General features: G+C 38.1%; 1 protein-coding gene across 1 annotated transcript; it reads right to left on the minus strand.

Annotated features, from left to right (window-relative positions):
* Positions 1-7,313: 7,313 nt before the first annotated feature.
* LOC110093546 (putative alpha-L-fucosidase 1) lies at positions 7,314-8,499 on the minus strand. The gene has a single exon (XM_020818464.2). The coding sequence runs from the start codon at positions 8,481-8,483 to the stop codon at positions 7,710-7,712; it is 774 nt and encodes a 257-aa protein (XP_020674123.1). The 5' UTR covers positions 8,484-8,499; the 3' UTR covers positions 7,314-7,709.
* Positions 8,500-18,607: the final 10,108 nt, after the last annotated feature.

Here is an 18,607-nt window from a genome sequence, read left to right on the forward strand (position 1 = left end):
GGATGAATTTCAGCTTCACTCGGAAGTCGGGCAAAATTTCAGTGTCACTTGGAAGTTGGGCGAAATTCCAGCGTTACTTGGAAGTCGGGCGGAACTCCGCTGGTGGTCGAGGAGGAGTTTCTTCCCTCCTCTTCTTCTCTTCTATTCTTCTCCTTCTTCTTCCTTCTTACTTGCTTGGGTCCCCTCTCAAGAGAAATGAGGGGATATTTATAGTTTTTTTAGGATGTCATGACTCGTAAATAGGAGGATCGAGGGCAAACGTGGAGTGATTCGGATGGACGACCAATATTGAATTCCTTGATCGTGGGCCGTTCGTCAGACATTTGAAGGTCTTAACGATATCAGAATTCGATAATCTTGGGCTCGTTGGATTCATCTCGTCAAGCCACTCGATTTGACTTTAAGCATGTCATATTTGGAAACTGTTTGCTAATCCAAATTATGGATTGAACCTTCCGAATGTGCTTCGGGTCTTCGATTTGGGCTCGGATCAAGTTGAATTTGGTGTCGTTGGGTTTGTATTTCCGAGACGCTCAATTCGACTATAAGTTTGCTGAAATCGGAGTTCAGATGATCCTAGATTTAATTTTTTAAATTTCCAACTTGATTTTTCCTCTAAATTCGTGCCCGATCAAGATAATTTTTTGATGACATATCACTACTATTGATTCAATGTACTAATTAATGATATTGATTCATTGTATTGATATTGAGTATGTGATATATCTATCATGTGATTAATATATTGATTTGATACTTATATAGAATAATTGGATAGCACCAAAGCCTCCTCTACGACTTTGTTCCGTTTTTTCCTACTTCTCTTATGTTCTATTCTCATGGAAAGCACCTAAGCCTCCTCTACGACTATTGTTTCATCTTCCTCACCCACTGCAAAACTCTCTATACCTCCTCAGCTCAAAATCATATTTCCAATGTAAAGTTTGTTCTCAATGATCAACTAACCACTAAAAATTATCCTTTATGGAGTTCAGATATTTTAGAACTCTTTGGTGCAAATGATTTTATATCTTGATGGTTCCAAACCCAAACCTCTAAGCATCAACACCTCTCCGATAATTCCATTGCGGTTAATATCGCCTACCAAACTTGGCAACTTATTAATCAAAATGCTGCTACAGCTCTACTGTCATGTGTTCTTAACATGGAATCATGTACTGAAATTTGGTCTACAATGGAACGTTGCCTAGGGGTATAAGTGAGTCAAGCTTGACTCGTTTACGCTCATGAGTCGAGCTTATCGTGCTCATGCACGAGTCGAGTTCGAGCTTGATGAGGCTCGACTAGTGAGCTCGCAAGCCGACTCGAATTAATGTTTGAAAATTTTAAAATTATTAATATTTTTTATTATATTTAAAAGTTTTAAAAAAAATAAGTTTAAGTTCTATAGTCGCATACTTAATACTTTTTTTTTTCAAATATCAAAGCTAATAAATGCAACAGCTTTATTTATTACTAAAACAGAAAAACTTTCATATATATATATATATATATATTTGAAAGATGTATCCAAAAGATGAGCATTTATTATATTAGAGGAGGAAAAACAAAAAGCGGTCTGGAAAATAAAAATCAGGCGCAAAATCAAGCAGATCAATGAGCTCGTTACACTATCGTGAGTCGAGCTTGAGCTTGACTTTTGAGCTCGACTTGAGTTTGAGCTCGAGTTCGAGCACAGTTTTTAACTCGCGAATCGAGCTCGAACATCTCCTGACTTAAGCTCGACTCGACTCATTTACACCTCTAACGTCGCCTATAAGCTACAAATCAGTCTCGTATTCTTCAGCTTAAGAAAGAGCTACATCAACTCAAAATGTGAGATAAATCCATGTTCCAGTATCTTTTGAAATTAAGCAACATATGGATGCTATTAACATTGTTGGCTCACACACAGACCATGAAGATTTTATCCTTTATCCACTTAATGGTCTACCTCCCACATATAATGCCTTTAAAATAGTGATCCATACATCCTATCAGCTTAGATAATTTGTATACCTTGTTGCGCAGTAAGGAAGTTAATATTTCCACTGAACAATCCTTAAAATACAACACAAATGTTTCCTCAAACTCGTTCTTGCTCTTGCGACCTTCTGTGATCATCCTTGAGGCACTTCTTGTGGTTTCTCTTCTACTTCCCGTGGTGGATGTTTCATCTCATCCCTCTCTTGTGGCCATAAATGTCCATTTGCCTCAGTTGTATGCCAAATTTGTGGAAGAATAAGCCACTCAACAGCCTCCTATTGGCACTGAACAAATCTTTCTTATCAGCATTCATCACAAGCCTTTGTAACACAAGAAGATGAATATACGGTTAACTAGTTCTTGGACTCAGGAGTCAGGAGCATCCACCAATCTTACTATTGATGCCTCATAGCTGAATTTGATTTAACCTTACTCTGGCAATTCTCATGTGCTTGTTGGCAATGGAAATAAACTTCGCATTGCTCATTCTAGTAAAAGCATCATGCCTACACCATCTCGTAAGCTTAATTTACCCCGCATTCTATATATTCCTCACCTTACACATTATCTCTTTTTGGTTCATCACTTGCTTAATGACAATTCGTGTTACATTTTGTTTTACAGTGTTGTTTCACTCTTAAGGACCCTGCCACCATGGACTCTATCCCATTAAGCGTCATGCTTCTTTTCTTTCCCAACAAACATCCATCTCACCCACTATTTTATTCAACTCCTATGAAAGCTTCTCTAATTGGCACAACAAGCTTGATCATCCCTTCATTGTAGTCCAAAAGTTGTTGTCAACCACTCTCTACTTCAGTCAACAAACACCTATGAAAAAATAACTTGACTTTCAAGATCCATAATATCCAACTCATGTGTGTCGACTACATAAATCCATTTATGGACTCAAATAATCACCTCGTCGGTTCTCCACCTTTTTTACTCATCTATTGCAATACGATTTTGTTGCAAGCAAGGCTGATCCTTCCCTCATGCTCTTCCATAAAGATTTTGTTTCACTTTACTTGCTGCTTTATGTTGATGAAGTACTCCTCACTAGAAACAATCAAACTGAAATTCACAACCTACTCCAAAGTTTAAGCTCCCAATTTCTTCTGAGAAACCTAGGACCAGTTTCTCATTTCCTTGGCATACAAACTACTCACCATCATACAAATTTGCTCTTAAGTCAATCCCGATACATCACAGAGGTGCTCAACAAATCTGGCATGCTCAATTGCAAACCCGATCAAAGCCATCTACCATCCAAACTACCATCACCCATTCCTAATTAAGAAGGCAACCAAAACTTTACAGGAAGATAGTTGGCTTGATTCAATACCTAATGATCACCATGCGAAATATTGCTTTTGCAGGTAATTATCTTTGCCAACACACGCATAAAGTGTACCAACTTCATTTTCAAATGCTGAAAAGAGTGTTGAGATATCTCCATGGTACCATCAACTATGCACCACCTATTACTAAATCATCTCTTGATCTTCATGCTTATACAGATTTTGACTGGGTGGCTAATACAACTGACCGTCGATCAATCATCGAGTTATGTGCTTTCCTTGGCAATAATAGATTGTCCTAGTCTATCATGAAACAGCCTACTTTGGCAAGATCATCAACAGAGGCCGACTATCATGCTTTGAGAGCGATTGCAAGTAATATTATGTGGTTGAGACGCCTACTCACAGAATTTCACATTTATGTAAATGCACCTACTCAAGTTTACTATGGCAACACCTCTGCTATTAAATTAGCTAACAGTCTTGTATTTCATGCCTGTATTAAACATATTAAAGTTGATTACAACTTTATACTGGATTGCATTAAAGAGCAACAAATTATTAAGCATCATATAGCCTCTCAAGACCAACCTGCTAATATCTTTACCAAGAAACTATCCATCACTCAGTTTATCTAGTTGAGATGTAAGTTAACAATATAAGAGGCATTATCAACTTGAGGGGCGGTGTTAACAAATATGTGCTACAATATTTAGTATAACTGTATAAGTGGTATGCTCCACTACTTGTCTGTCGTATAATACATAAAGACTCTGCTTCAGCCTCAGTCATAAGATGTCTGTCCATTTATCAATACCATTCATTTCTAACTACATGTTGCCTTTTATCTTTATTTATATACACATGTATATAATAATCAGTGATATACAGAAAATACACAAATGGCTTCTTGTTCCTTTCTTCCTTTATTGGTTCTATAGGTTTAAGGTTTCTTCAATCCCTTAATGTTATTTATGTATTTCGCTTTTGTTTGTGGGTTAGAACGGTGTAAGAGAGAAGAGAAGCAACGAGAAAGTAAGAGAGAAAAGATATATGTACTTATTTATCCCCATTAGGAACTTAGCTTTATTTGCAATGAAGTGCAAACTATTATACATAATTAAGTTTTCATTTATATGATCAACAACACTTTATAATTGAAATGTAATCTTATTTATTGCCCTCCTAACCAATTTTCATTAATATAAACTATTTTTAATGCATGTGTCATACTTTAATCATGTGTTGTTTAATTATTTCAGTATAGAACATTGTAGACTTTTAAGTACTCGAATTAGTCAAACCTCTTTAAGATTCGTTCTCATAAGATCCTTCCAATCAGTAATTTGTAAAAATCTTTTCCTGTCAGAATCAATCATTCATACCATATTTTAGTTAGTCTTTCAAATATAAGCAATATCTTATTCTTTCTGACATTTTATCTGCGGATGTAAATATGTAATTAATCATAAATGGTGCTTATAAGAAATCTGAATTCTTGGTTTCATCTTCTGCCTTGAGAAATTTTTTAGAAAGCTTCTCTATATAACCCAATCTTTCTTTGAGATTTTTCATAAAACTTATTTTCATTATGTTCATGAATGCATAACATTAATATTATTAGGTTTGTCTGAAATATCATTATGTTTATCAATCGTGTTATACTATTGAATCATATCTTAATTATGTTGGTCAAATTGTTCGAGTGGTTGCAAGGGGGCAGTGCTCCTCCTGTCGAGAGAAAAAATTTTCTGCGATATTACGGCATTGTATACTCAAGCATTGAGCATTACGGTCTTAGGTTTGACACAGAGAGCAAAGCACTACAACGTTCCAAACCCCAGCATTGAAGAAGTGCATCCTTTTGGGCATTGAAAAGCATCTAATTGTCTATTCTGAGCATAAAACGAAGACAGAAGTGAAGAGAGACGAGGAGAGTGTGAGAAGAGAGATTTATTCAATTTCTCTTAATTTTCATAGTACATTTCTAGGTGTGATGTGGCTCACTAATTTTTTTCGGCTTTTGATTTTTTTCATATTAAATTATGATGTTCATCTCCGCTTTTTTTTTCTTGTTTATTTTGTTGTGTGATTTCCTTCTACAACAAATATACGCAAGAATGACCAATCAAATTGCAATTTTTAATAAATTCAGAATGGGTTGAGCGCAAAACCGATGAACGATATGGAAGTGCTGGAGAGGATGCATAAACCACTGCAACAAAACAAACAAGAAAATATAAATATAGCGAAAAGTAAAGGACACCCCGATTTAACGTAGAAAAAACCTGAAATTGGGAAAAAAATCACGAAGCCACACTACACCAAGAAATCCATTATGAAAAGTCGGAGAAAAAAGTGTAAATCTATTTTCTCTCTCACTATCTCCTTTCTTCTCTTATCTCTTGCACCATTGTTACACTCAAAACATAAGACAAAGTCAAGTTAATAATATCAAGGGACGCAACCCTTCAAAAAAACGAGAAAGAAAACTGTCAAGTCCGCCTCGCAGTGCTGTAGCGCCAATTTGGAATGTTGCGTCTCTCAAGCATCTTCCATCATAATGTTGTGGCGCTCAAACATGATGTGTTATAGCACTACGACGCTGAATCTAGAGCGTTGTGGCACTTTACTCTATGTCGATCAACACTAGGGTGCTCTCGGCTACACAACACCGATGCATTGGGATACACAGCATTGAGGCGTTGTATGGAAAAAAATTGGATGAAAGCTTGGGGTAAACCCCCCGCAGCCCCCAACGAGCACGAGAAATTGATGTGAGATCCAAGGCAACAGTATAATCCAATTGATCGGCGTAATCAGATTCCACACAGACTAATAGGAAGAAGCAAGTTTGGTCAAAAGCTCCAATAGAACAGCCATCATAAGAGAATTTAAGTGTGCCCACCCCATATTTATTAACCAGTTTATAAAATATTAATTCTAAGAAAAATATGATATATACGACATATAAATACATGGCAAATATTTAAATATATAGGACGAAATAAACTAAAAAAAAATGCATGACATTAAAATTTTAAAAGAACAAAATATTAATGAAAGAACAGCAGGTAAAAAGATCAAGTATATTTAACAAGATTATAAGCTGAGACAGGCATGACAACAGCTTTTGTAAGAAAGTTCAGAGCTTCAACGAATCTGCCACAATTAAATTTTTAAGCAAACGAAGCTTTGAACATCTGAGAAATAATAATGAAATGTAAGGAGCGGATTTAGTAGTTTTGTAGTTATGGTCCATCTAATAATGGCGGAAAATAAAGCATTAGCAAATGCCTATGAAATCAGTAACTGTTTTGGTTTGAATCTCCTCACCATATGACAATTCTTACAAACTAAAATTAGCAGCATATCTTTATATTGCTGACTTAGGCTTTGTTTGAGACGGCTTTATATTTTTGCTTTTAAAATAGTTTTTTTATTTTAAAAATAATAATTTTTTTAAATTGTTTTAGAAAGCGGTAAGAAAGTTGTCCCAAACAAGACAGCTTTCTTACTGTTTGTCAAAGCAACTTTCTAGTACAAAATATAAAATTTTTGTACTACAAAGTTGTTTTGAAAAGCAGTAAGAAAGTCGTCTCAAACGAAACCTTAGGCTTCATTTGAGACAGCTTTCTTACTATATTTTTCAAATTGCTTTTTAGTATAAAAAATTGTAGTAAAAAAAATTGTCTCAAACTAAATCTTCATTTGAGACGGCTTTCTTACTGCTTTTAAAGCAGCTTTCTGAGAAAGCTAACAAAATTTTAATTTTTATACTAAAAAGTTACTTTAAGAAGCAGTAAAAAAACCGTCCAAACGAAGCCTAAGTCTCAATCTATCAGAGAAACAACTCACAATAACAGTAGTAAAAAATGCAAAAAAAAGCACTAGAATAGCTCCCGAGTCGTGATGCCTTGGCTTGTCAAGTCTTCTCGCCACAACATCAACAGAAAGAAAAAGACAGCAAATATAAAGGTTATTAATTTCCAACCTGAACCGTATCCCAGAACAAATAAAAACCCATATGAAAACTAGAGATTTATTACTCAAAATATTGCAGAAACAAACATTGAGCCACAAATCTGGCCTTATGAACACATTTTCAGAGCTTAATTGTGAACAAAGAAGCAAAATAAACAAACATATTTTGTATGAATCTGAATAACATGGATTTTACCTGTGACTGAAGAGAAGGAACCTCAAAAGAGGTTATCGATCTTATTGGCATTCTTGCACTGAGTCATAGAATATGAAATGTAAGAGACCAAGTTCCACTGGAGCGAATCATGCTTACAAACTAAGACTTAGTTTGGTACGGCTTTCTTATTGATTCTTAAAACAGTCTTTTAATACAAAAATTTAAATTTTTATACTACAAAGTTGTTTTAAGAAGCAGTAAGAAAGCTGCCCCAAATAAAACTAAATAACAGACACACGGCTAGAATTTTTAGAGGCTCTTAGATCGAGATCTCTGATATTGTTGAAAGAAGACCTTCTGCTTGTACTAAGTAGATTATGTGATGGGGAGAAGGGGTCAAAATATATGCCCAGATAGGATATGAGTGGATCAGCACGAGATTTATCAACAACAAACCTTAGAAACTGAGCTTTTACAATAGGAAATAGTAGAAGCCTTTTATATCCAATGGTTGTGCCATTTGCTATTATTTCCCACTCCCCTTCCTTGAGAACATCAGCATGGAACTCAACGACCCGCTGCCCCATTTGAATAGGCTCCTGGGCTTGCAAAACATTGAAGGAAATGGATTGTCCGAGGTCTAGGATTAATGTCCAGGTAGCTTGGAACTCATCAGGAGCCCAATAAGAGTAAATACCTTCTTCAATTACGTTGGAAGGGCTGAAATGAGATTCATCAGGACCACCTCGTGTACTGCTAGCAGAAACAATGGCATCCTTAGCCAAATTTTGTGAGAAAATGGTGTGTCGCATTGCAGTAAAATTCTGAAGAGCCTGAATGTCTTCATCGGATATGAGGCCAGATGAATTTGGGGGAACATTTAGTATCAGGAGACAGTTTCTGCCCACTGAAGTGTAGTATATGTCAAGTAGGGTCATGGGAGATTTGGGATTCTCTGAGCTATGCCAAAACCAACCTGTCCTGATGGATACATCGCACTCTGGAGCAACCCAGTCATGCCCATATGGATCACCCTCGAGAGCATACCTAAGCATAAACAGGTAGAGAAAAACTGAGATTAGGTTCCTATGCTTGACTGAACATACTTTAAGGATCTAAGATGAAGATCAGAAGCAGCAATGTATAAAAAAAAACAAAAACGCAGTAGACATATTAAGCATTATCATCTGATGAAGCTTTGCTTATTGTTAGAATATCAAATACAACGGGGACCACAAATGATGAGCAGCACAACTCCACTAACGGCTGCAGCAGAGAATGCCAACATCTCCTGCAAAAACAACTACCTAAAGAAATCATAGCCCTTCATGATGATCAACGGCCAGCCTTCATTATGATGCACAGCTCTAATTCTATTTAAAGTCTCGACTATAGCTTCTCTGTTTTTTATGCAATGAATTACAAATGCCTTTGGAGTTTTATCTTTCTAAAACCTCCTCTACTTTCATTTGCATTCGTTTGCTCTTTTTACTTGTTCTGTATGCAGGTTTTCTACATGTTATCAGAGCTCTAGTCTTACGACTTCTCAATCTTATTTCATCTATTCCGTTTCCGATGACATCTCCAACAATGTCATCTACAGCATCAACGTTAGCAGCTGGATCCAAGTATACTCATCTCCAAGAAACTCAAATCCCTTCCTCCCTAAAATTTTTCATGAACAATATCAAGAATTTGACTACTGAAAATCATCATATGTGGAGAGCTCAGGTAATAAAGGTCTTTCAAGTCAATGGATTTTATGGTTTTCTGGATGGAACAGCGACTGCACCGCTAAAATATATCTGAAATTCTGATCAAATTTCAACACCTAATGCTGAGTTTGCATTATGGCAACTTATTGATCAGAATTTAACATCAGCATTATATTCTGTTATTACCCCTTCTCTTCTTCCCTGTGTTAAATTTGGAGACCACTCATGTTGTTTGGTTAACCATAGAGAAGAGATTACAATCAACCAACAGATCCCGCATACTTCAGCTCAAAAATGAGCTTCACCATATTACAATGAAAGAGATGACAGTGACTCAATACTTGTCGCTCGTCAAGTCCAAAGTGGATGATATAAATGTTGTTGGAAGTAGTTTGGATACATAAGATATAATACTTTATACTCTCAATAGATTGCATGCTACTTACAATGCATTTAAGACTTCCATACGCACAACTCTACAACCTCTGAGCTTAGATGACTTGTATTCATTGTTATGTAGTGAGGAGATTAATTTGACAGTTGAAACTCTGCGTGAAACCCACATAACTGCAACATCTGATCCACCAGCAGCTCTTTACACTTCCATAGGTCGTGCACGAAGTCGTTCATCATCAATGCGCTCTCGACCTTACAATCGTGGTGGAAGAAACACTAGGAGAGGAGGCCGAACATTCAATCGTATTATTGAATGTCAAATTTGTACTCGTCGTGGACACTCTGCAGCCAACTGTTGGTACAGGATTGATCTGAAATATCAACCACAGTAAAATGCACGGCTACTACAAACCCTTCAACTACTGACTGGTATCTTGATACAGGAGCCTCACAGCATCTAACTTCTGATGCATCGCAACTGTCCTCAGCCTTACCATACCATGGCCAAAATCAGATAACAGTTGGAAGACAGAGCTTGCCCATTGCTGCCACTGGACAAGGACTGTTACCTACACCCTCATGTAAGCTCCTCCTTCATCCTCTATACTTTGTTCCTAATCTTACCCATAATATTATCTTTGTTAAACAACTCACTTCCAACAACAACTGCTCAATTGTTTTTTACTCTAATGGTTTTCAAATTAAGGATTTGAAGAATCATTCAACTCTCCTTCAAGGTCGCTACCATAATAGACTCTATCCAGTCTCTAATGCATTCATCACCACCAGCACCTCTACAAATATACCTACCTCATCAACTCTTTGGCACAAGAGACTTGGACATCCTAACTCCAACGCTTCAACTATTATACGTGCTTGGAATCCTTTTATTTCTTTTAAAAATGTTTGTAGCCCTTGTAGTTCTTGTTATCAGTTTAAATGTCATCGCAATAGTTTCACTTTATCTACTTCCACTGTTTCTAAACCTCTTCAAATAGTTCACTCTTATGTATGGGGTCCCTCCCCAATATCTTCAATTAATGGATTTTGTTACTATGTTATCTTCATTGATGAGTTTTCTCGGTATACATGGGTGTTTCCAATGCGTCAAAAGTCTGAAACTTTTCAGAACTTTATCAATTTCAATCAGATCAGATTCTAGAACAGAATTTACAAGTAAATTGTTTCAAAACTATTTAAGAGCTCATGGTATTTAACAACAATTCAGTTGTCCCTACACCCCTCAGCAAAATGGTTTGGCCAAGAAAAAATATTGTCATATAATTGAAACTACTCGAACTCTGATTAATTGATGCCAACTTACCTTATAACCTCTGGTTGTATGTTGTGCTTACCGATGTTTATTTAATAAACATACTACCTTCTCCAAATACCAAAGATAAGTCACCACTTGAGCTACTTTACAATACAGCACAAAATTACAAATTTTTAAAAGTTTTTGGCTGTCAATGCTACCCTCTTCTTCCTCACAAAACTCACAAGCTTGCCCCCAAAGCTCTGAAATCTGTGTTTCTTAGTTATGCTCTGGCATCTAAGGGGTATCTATGTCTTAATATTCTTACAGGCAAGGTTATAACAGCTATCAATGTTCAATTCCAAGAACACATATTTCCATTCAAAAACGACATGTCTTCAAATCCCACTGAAACTCCTTCACCTACATCTAATCCTCCCCCTCTCACTCTCGTTCCAATAACGCCAGTTTCTCCTTCAATACCTCCCAGTTCTTCATTCCCACCTTCTCCATCCACTAGTCAATCCACTACTTTCAACAGAACTGCCTCTTCCAACACACCATCTACAGCCACCTCATCTAATCCAACTCCACCGCTACCTCTTGCCAAAACTCACCTTATGACCACCAGGATACAGACATGTCATTTAAAATCCAGATCCATATTTAATCTCCTCCATCTAACACATAAGCCTTCTGATCCCACCTGCAACAACCAAGCTGTCAAAAGTCCAAACTGGCGCAATGCAATGTCGGCTGAATTCCAAGCACTTCAACAACAGGGTACATGGACTCTTGTACCTCCCAAATCCAACTATAATATCTTGGGCAACAAATGGTTATATAAAACCAAACTTAATGATGATGGCACCATTGCTAGATACAAGGCTCGCTTGGTGGCTCAAGGCTACAAATAAGAGTATGAATTTGATTTCTTTGAAAGTCCAGTAGCTAAATTTCAGACTATAAGAGTTTTTTCTCACTGTCTCTCTTCACAATAATTGGACTATAACGCAATTAGATTTCTCAAATGCATTTTTGCATGGTTCATTAACTAATAAAGTCTACATGGAGCAACCAAAAGGATTTATTGACACTACCTATCCTAAACATGTTTGCAAGTTAAACAAAGAAATCTATGGTCTTAAGCAGGCACCTAGACAATGGTTCTCCACATTCATTGACTACTTAGTTACTTGGGGTTTCCAATTTAGTACAGCTGATCATTCCGTACTCTATTATTCAAATTATGGTATTACACTCTACATACTTATCTATATAGATGATATCTTACTTATGGGAAATGATTCTCTTATTGGTTTCAACTTACTTCATGATCTGCAAAAACAGTTTGCGGTCAAAAATCTTGGAAGCCTTCACACGTTCCTTGGCTTACAAGTACACCATTCAGACAATGAAATATTTCTGCATCAACATCACTATGCAATGCCCATTCTAAATAGAGCTGGAATGACCAACTGTCTGTCAAGGAACATTAAAATGTATTTCTATTTTGGTACTTTGGCCACGTCAGCTGTACTCTTCTTGAATTTCTTTTACCCACTGTCTATATAATGCTTTGTAATAGGTTGTAATAGAACATACAAGGAATACAACTTCTCTGGTTTTCTTTCCATCTTCTCCAATCTTGCTCCTGTTTCATCATGGTATCAGAGCTCTAAGCTCTACAGCATTTTTTTTTCTTCCTCTCTCCTCTCTCCTCTCTTCCGCTCGGCTCATCCCGTCCCCTCTCTTTCTATGGGTGACGAAGTTTCGGTCGGGTCTCACCGGCAACACTCCACCATTTCCGGCCAAGACACCGATCTTGCCATTCCCATCCATCTCAAATTCTTAATTTCCAATATCAAGAATCTTGTTCCCACTATTCTCACTACCGAAAATTATCCTATCTGGAAGCTTCAGCTCAATCAACATTTCGCCGCCAATGGGTATGACGGTCATCTCTCCGGCACGGTCCCCTGTCCTCCCGACTCCGACGCTTCTGCTCAAAATCGCTGGCGTTTGATTGATAGAAATCTCGTTTCGGCTCTTCTGTCCACAATTTCTCCGAGCATTCTACCGTACGTCATTACTTTACACACAGCCCATGACATCTGGCTTACATTAGAGCGCCGCCTCCAACCAACAAACCGCTCTCGCATCATCCAGCTCAAAAATGAGCTTCACCAGATCAGGATGGCCGACCAAACTATGCAACAATATCTTGATCATATCAAGAAACTGGTGGAAACCATCGCGGCGGCTGGTTCAACGGTAGACACTGAAGATATTGTACTGTACATTTTAAATGGCCTTCCCGCCAGTTACAACTCGTTCAAAACTGCGATAAGAACCTCGTTTCAACCAATCAGCCTCGATGATCTTTATTCGCTCCTTAGTAGTGAAGAAATCAATATTCAACATCAACTGGCTCAAGAAAGTCATCATTCCGACACTACGGCTTTGTTTACCAGTCGGTCCAGCAACTACAGCGGGCGTCCGAACAAATCACGCGGTAAATTTTCCAATTCTCGATCACAGCAGGTTGATCGTCTACAACAAACCTCCGATGCGCAAAATTCTGCTCGCCCTCAACAACCTCGCCCGGTTTGTCAAATCTGCGGAAAGATCGGTCATACCGCCGTGAACTGCTGGCACCGTCAAAACTTGAACTACGCCCCTCCTACCAACTCTCGGGCTCTCTCAGCGCAACAACAATTTGCAGCAACGAACGACTGGATATTAGATTCTGGGGCTTCTTCTCACCTAACGGCTGACGCAACGAATCTTCACCAGTCAGCACCATATACCGGCTTCGATTCCATCTCTACTGCCAATGGTAGCAATCTTTCTATACAAAACTCGGGGCAAGGATTACTGCCGCTGCCCGAGTCTCAGAGTAAGCTTTATCTTAATAAAATTTATCATGTTCCATCGCTTACTAACAATCTTCTCTCCGTTTCCAGTCTTGTTTCCGATAACAATGTTTCAATATCTTTTACGGCTAATGAATTTATTATCAAGAATCTTCAGGACAACAGGGTGCTTCTCCGAGGTCCCAAACGCAATGGTCTTTACCACATTAAAGCTCCCGTCCGCTGCAACATGGCCGAGCTCACAACGTCTGCATCCCGCAAGATGATGTGGCACGCTCGTCTTGGTCATCCTCACGGCCGAAAACTTCAATTACTATCTAAAATTGATCCCGATATTATGTTTCCTTCTCCTACCTCTGTGTGTGTCTCTTGTAATGTGTCCAAGAGTCATAAACTAGTCTTTCCTTTGTGTAATTCTGTTTGTAATAAACCGTTCCAGCTCGTCCACTCGGACGTTTGGGGTCCGGCTCCAACTTGTTCCTTCACTGGCTTCCGATTTTATGTTACATTTACTGACGATTTTTCCAGATTCACTTGGCTTTATTTGCTTCAAACAAAAGATGAAGTTTTACCGAAATTTCAACATTTCTGCAATTTAGTTAATAACAAATTTAACTCCAAAATACAAATTCTAAGGTCGGATGGCGGTGGGGAATACAACAGCCACGGGTTTCGCTCTTATCTTGAACAGAATGGCATTACTCATCAAATGAGTTGCCCGCACACACCGGAGCAGAACGGTATTGCCGAACGAAAGAATAGACATCTTCTTGACCTCACCAGAACACTCCTTCATGCTGCTCAACTCCCAGCATCTTTCTGGGCCGAAGCTGTATCTACAGCCAACTACCTCGTGAATCGCCTACCATCGTCCGCAATAAATGATCAGACACCGTATTATCGTCTTCACGGACGTCAAGCATCTTATTCTCATCTTCGAACATTCGGTTGCCTTTGCTTCCCGTGGACAAAACCTTACGCAAAGCATAAACTATCTCCTAGATCTCAGGTTTGCGTGTTCTTGGGATATTCAAGCTATCATAAGGGCTATCGATGTCTTCAAATTCCTCAAAATCGTCTCTACATCTCGCGACATGTGGTATTCTATGAGAACACTTTTCCCTTTATATCATCGAATATTAACAAATCAAATGAATCCAGTGCAGGATATATACCCCCGTCGCTTCTGGTTCCCACCTCCAAGGTTCAATTCAAACAGCACAACGTCAATACAAATATTGCCCCTGACCCGTCTCACTGTATTCCTCCGTCTGTGGTCACGCCACCTGAGATTCATGCTGCCTCTTCATCAACCACCTTGCAACCAGCTCGGCATCCAATGCAAACTCGTCTTCGGTCCGGCATCACAAAACCAAAACAGATCTTCACACTATCAGCTGTTCAAAACACGAATACCACACCGTCTTCATATAATGAGGCTTCCAAACACAGCCGTTGGCGCTTGGCTATGTCGGATGAGTTCCTAGCATTGCAAAAACAGGGTACTTGGTCCCTCGTTCCATTACCGCCGGACAAACCTCTCATCGGTTGCAAATGGACCTTTAAAACAAAATTACTTCCAAATGGACAACTTGACCGCTACAAAGCCCGACTTGTCGCTCAAGGATGCTCTCAGGAATTCGGTGTAAATTTCACCGAGACGTTCAGTCCAGTTGACAAGATGGTTACCATTCGCATGTTGTTAGCTGTAGCATTAAACAACCAATGGAAAATCACCCAATTGGATGTTTCAAACTCATTTCTCCACGGTGACTTGCAAGATGAAGTTTACATGAGGCAACCGCAGGGGTTTGAGGACTCAAAACATCCCAATCACGTGTGTCGACTACATAAATCTATCTATGGTCTACGGCAGTCACCACGTCAATGGTTTCAGACGCTCACAGATTTCCTGCTTCGCCTTGGGTTTGCGTTCAGCAAAGCTGATCCATCCCTTCTAACTTTTCATCAAAATCACATTCATACACTTGTTTTAATATATGTTGACGACATTCTAATTACAGGAAATAACGACGATCACATTCAGCTCGTTCTGAATCGACTCCAGTCGGAATTTAGCCTGAAGCAACTGGGCGAGATTTCAGTTTTTCTCGGCATTCAGGTTATCAAAACTACATACGGTTACTTCCTTTGTCAATCACATTACGCACAGGATTTGCTCGCTAGTGCAGGTTTCACGGACTGCAAACCAGCAACGTCTCCGGCTTCATCCCATCCGCCATCCTTGTTCGACGCTCAACCGTTCCATGATCCACAGTTGTTCAGGAAACTAGCGGGCTCGCTGCAATACCTTTCGATCACAAGACCCGATATCGCGTTCGCTACTAATTCCGTCTGTCAACACATGCACCAACCGAGGAATGGCGACTTCCTTGCTCTTAAGCGCATTCTTCGCTATCTCAAAGGATCTCTGCACTACGGCTTACCGCTAAAGGCAGGTTCTATGCAACTCCGGTCTTACACTGACGCAGACTGGGCTGCGAATGCCGACGACAGGAAATCCATATCAGGATTCTGCACGTTTTTAGGTCCGAATTTGGTCTCATGGTCGGTTAAGAAGTAAACGACGGTAGCACGATCCTCCACCGAAGCTGAGTACCGGTCGTTGTCCTCTGCAACATCGGACATCCTGTGGATTCGCCGCTTAGCTGAAGATCTCGGCATTCCGCAAAATTCCTCAACTGTGATATACTGTGACAACACGTCTACAATAGCACTGGCTAACAACCCGGTATTTCACGCAAGGACGAAACACATCGAAATCGACTATCATTTCATCAGCATCATATCCGCAAAGGTCATATTTCGATACATCACATTTCCACCATTGATCAAGTAGCGGATATTCTCACTAAATCTCTTCCGGTTAATCGCTTCCAAACTCTAAGATCCAAATTAACCATTTGTTCCCAAAATGGTTAATTTGAGGGGAGCTGCCAAGGAACATTAAAAATGTATGTCTATTTTTGTAATTTGGCCACGTCAGCTGTACTATTCTTGAAACTCTTTTATCCACTGTCTATATAAGCTATGTAATAGGTTGTAATAGGATATACAAGAAATACAATCTCTCTGGTTTTCTTTCCATCTTCTCCTTTCTTGCGCCTGTTTCATCAGCCACCACCATTGCCATAGTTGCCATTTCCCCACTGTTCACTAGGCACCATCAGCCACTGTTTTCTATTGTTGTTGTCTTTGCCGCTTGCCACCACCACCTCTGCTATTGTACATTTCATCAATCACTGACTGCCAGCCACCATCTAAAGCCTTATATTCCATTCATTATACTTCAACGGACATTAAAATAAATAAAAGAAATATCATCCACATTTATTTTATACTCAACCTGACAACTCTGAATATTTCAAATAAATTACAATCTTTGCACCCTACATTTCAATTTAGCAAACTAAACGGCCTTTTCAACTAAATTTTATGATGCTAAATTAGATGCTTCCAGAGAGTAAAACTTAAGTAAAAAAAAAAAAATATATTTTATTTCTCAATACATATGATGCTTATCAACTAAATGTAAACATTAAATATTTTAAGTTATAAAACAAATCCTATAATGTTATGTGTAGTAATATGGCATTTTGTATGAGTTGAGCATCTATTTAAAACAACTTTATCTGATAAAGCACAATATTGTTCTTGTATAAGATTAATTGTGAGAAAAATGGGACCATGGTATCAACATTTATTGCGCCTATCATCATCCCTTATAAGTAAAGATAGGTGGTTGACAGCCGTCTATAAACACAATCATAGGGACAACAATTATGAATATAAAATGAGCAACTCAACTGTCACATTTATTTTGGGAAGGATGGTCGTTCAACATTAAATTAATAAAATAATTTAAGATAAGTTTAATTTTGTAAAGTATTGATTTAAAATAATTTTTTTGAAAAACAATTATGAATTGAATTAAAATGTTTATTCTACCAAATAAATAAGCTTAAAATTAGGTTGGAGGATGGTATCACGAGAATTAGCATAATGGGACGAAATTAATTTCTAATGGCCTTAAGGGATGATATTTGGTTCATTCTAAGCGGTGTAAACTAGTCGAGTCGAGTTTTAGTCACCCTTGTTTTGAGCTCGAGCTTGATTTAATAATCGAGTTTGAGCTCAGATCGAGCTGTGTTCTACAAAGTCGAGCCGGTTCACGAATCGGCTCATTTATAATGAACGATATTAATTGATTATTATTCAAGGAATTATTATAATAAAATGATAAAAAGAATGAGAAATTAGAAATAATAATAATAATTACTTAATATTAGAAAGTAAGATATAATTTGTAAATTCAATAACTTTGTCCTCCAAATCATGAATGTTAGTATATTTTAAGTATATTTTATATTAATATATTTAAAAGAGCATGCATGTGAGATAACAGAGCCGAGTTAGGACTGGCTCAAGTTTGACTCATTTGCTCAATAAACTTGGGTCATGAGTCACACTACAAGAAATTTACTCAATACCAGCAGCGTTTCGATGGTCAAGTGACAACCGAAAAATTTAAAAACCTCTAGTAACTGGACATATCCACCGGTAATTGACAATTTTCTAATAATGTCATTTATCACGTCAAATCCGAACTAGCTCACGAGTTAGCTTAACCCACTTAGGCAACTTCTAGTTCTTCTAGTAAATTTTCTTGGGATGATTTTAGGGACGATCTACTCATTATCATGAGCATTAAGGACATATCATATTGTGAGGAGATTTTTTGATGCTTAGGTGTCATTTTATCATTGGCTCTCAAGAACCAAGGCTTTTACCTTCTGCTATAAGTACTGTACATGTTCGCCTAAAATGAAATAAGATTTGTTTTTACTTCTAACTTCTTCGGCTCTGTCTTATCCTTGTTTCATCTTCTTCATGGTATCAGAGGCCTAGTACCTCCC

The sequence above is a fragment of the Dendrobium catenatum genome, unplaced genomic scaffold (assembly GCF_001605985.2).
Source record: "Dendrobium catenatum unplaced genomic scaffold, ASM160598v2 fragScaff_scaffold_450, whole genome shotgun sequence".
Taxonomy (NCBI): Eukaryota; Viridiplantae; Streptophyta; class Magnoliopsida; order Asparagales; family Orchidaceae; genus Dendrobium; species Dendrobium catenatum.

Bases quoted from the DNA above. Each gene is read 5' to 3' on its own strand.
- LOC110093546 (XM_020818464.2), bottom strand. From the start codon at position 8,483: ATGCTTAGGTATGCTCTCGAGGGTGATCCATATGGGCATGACTGGGTT.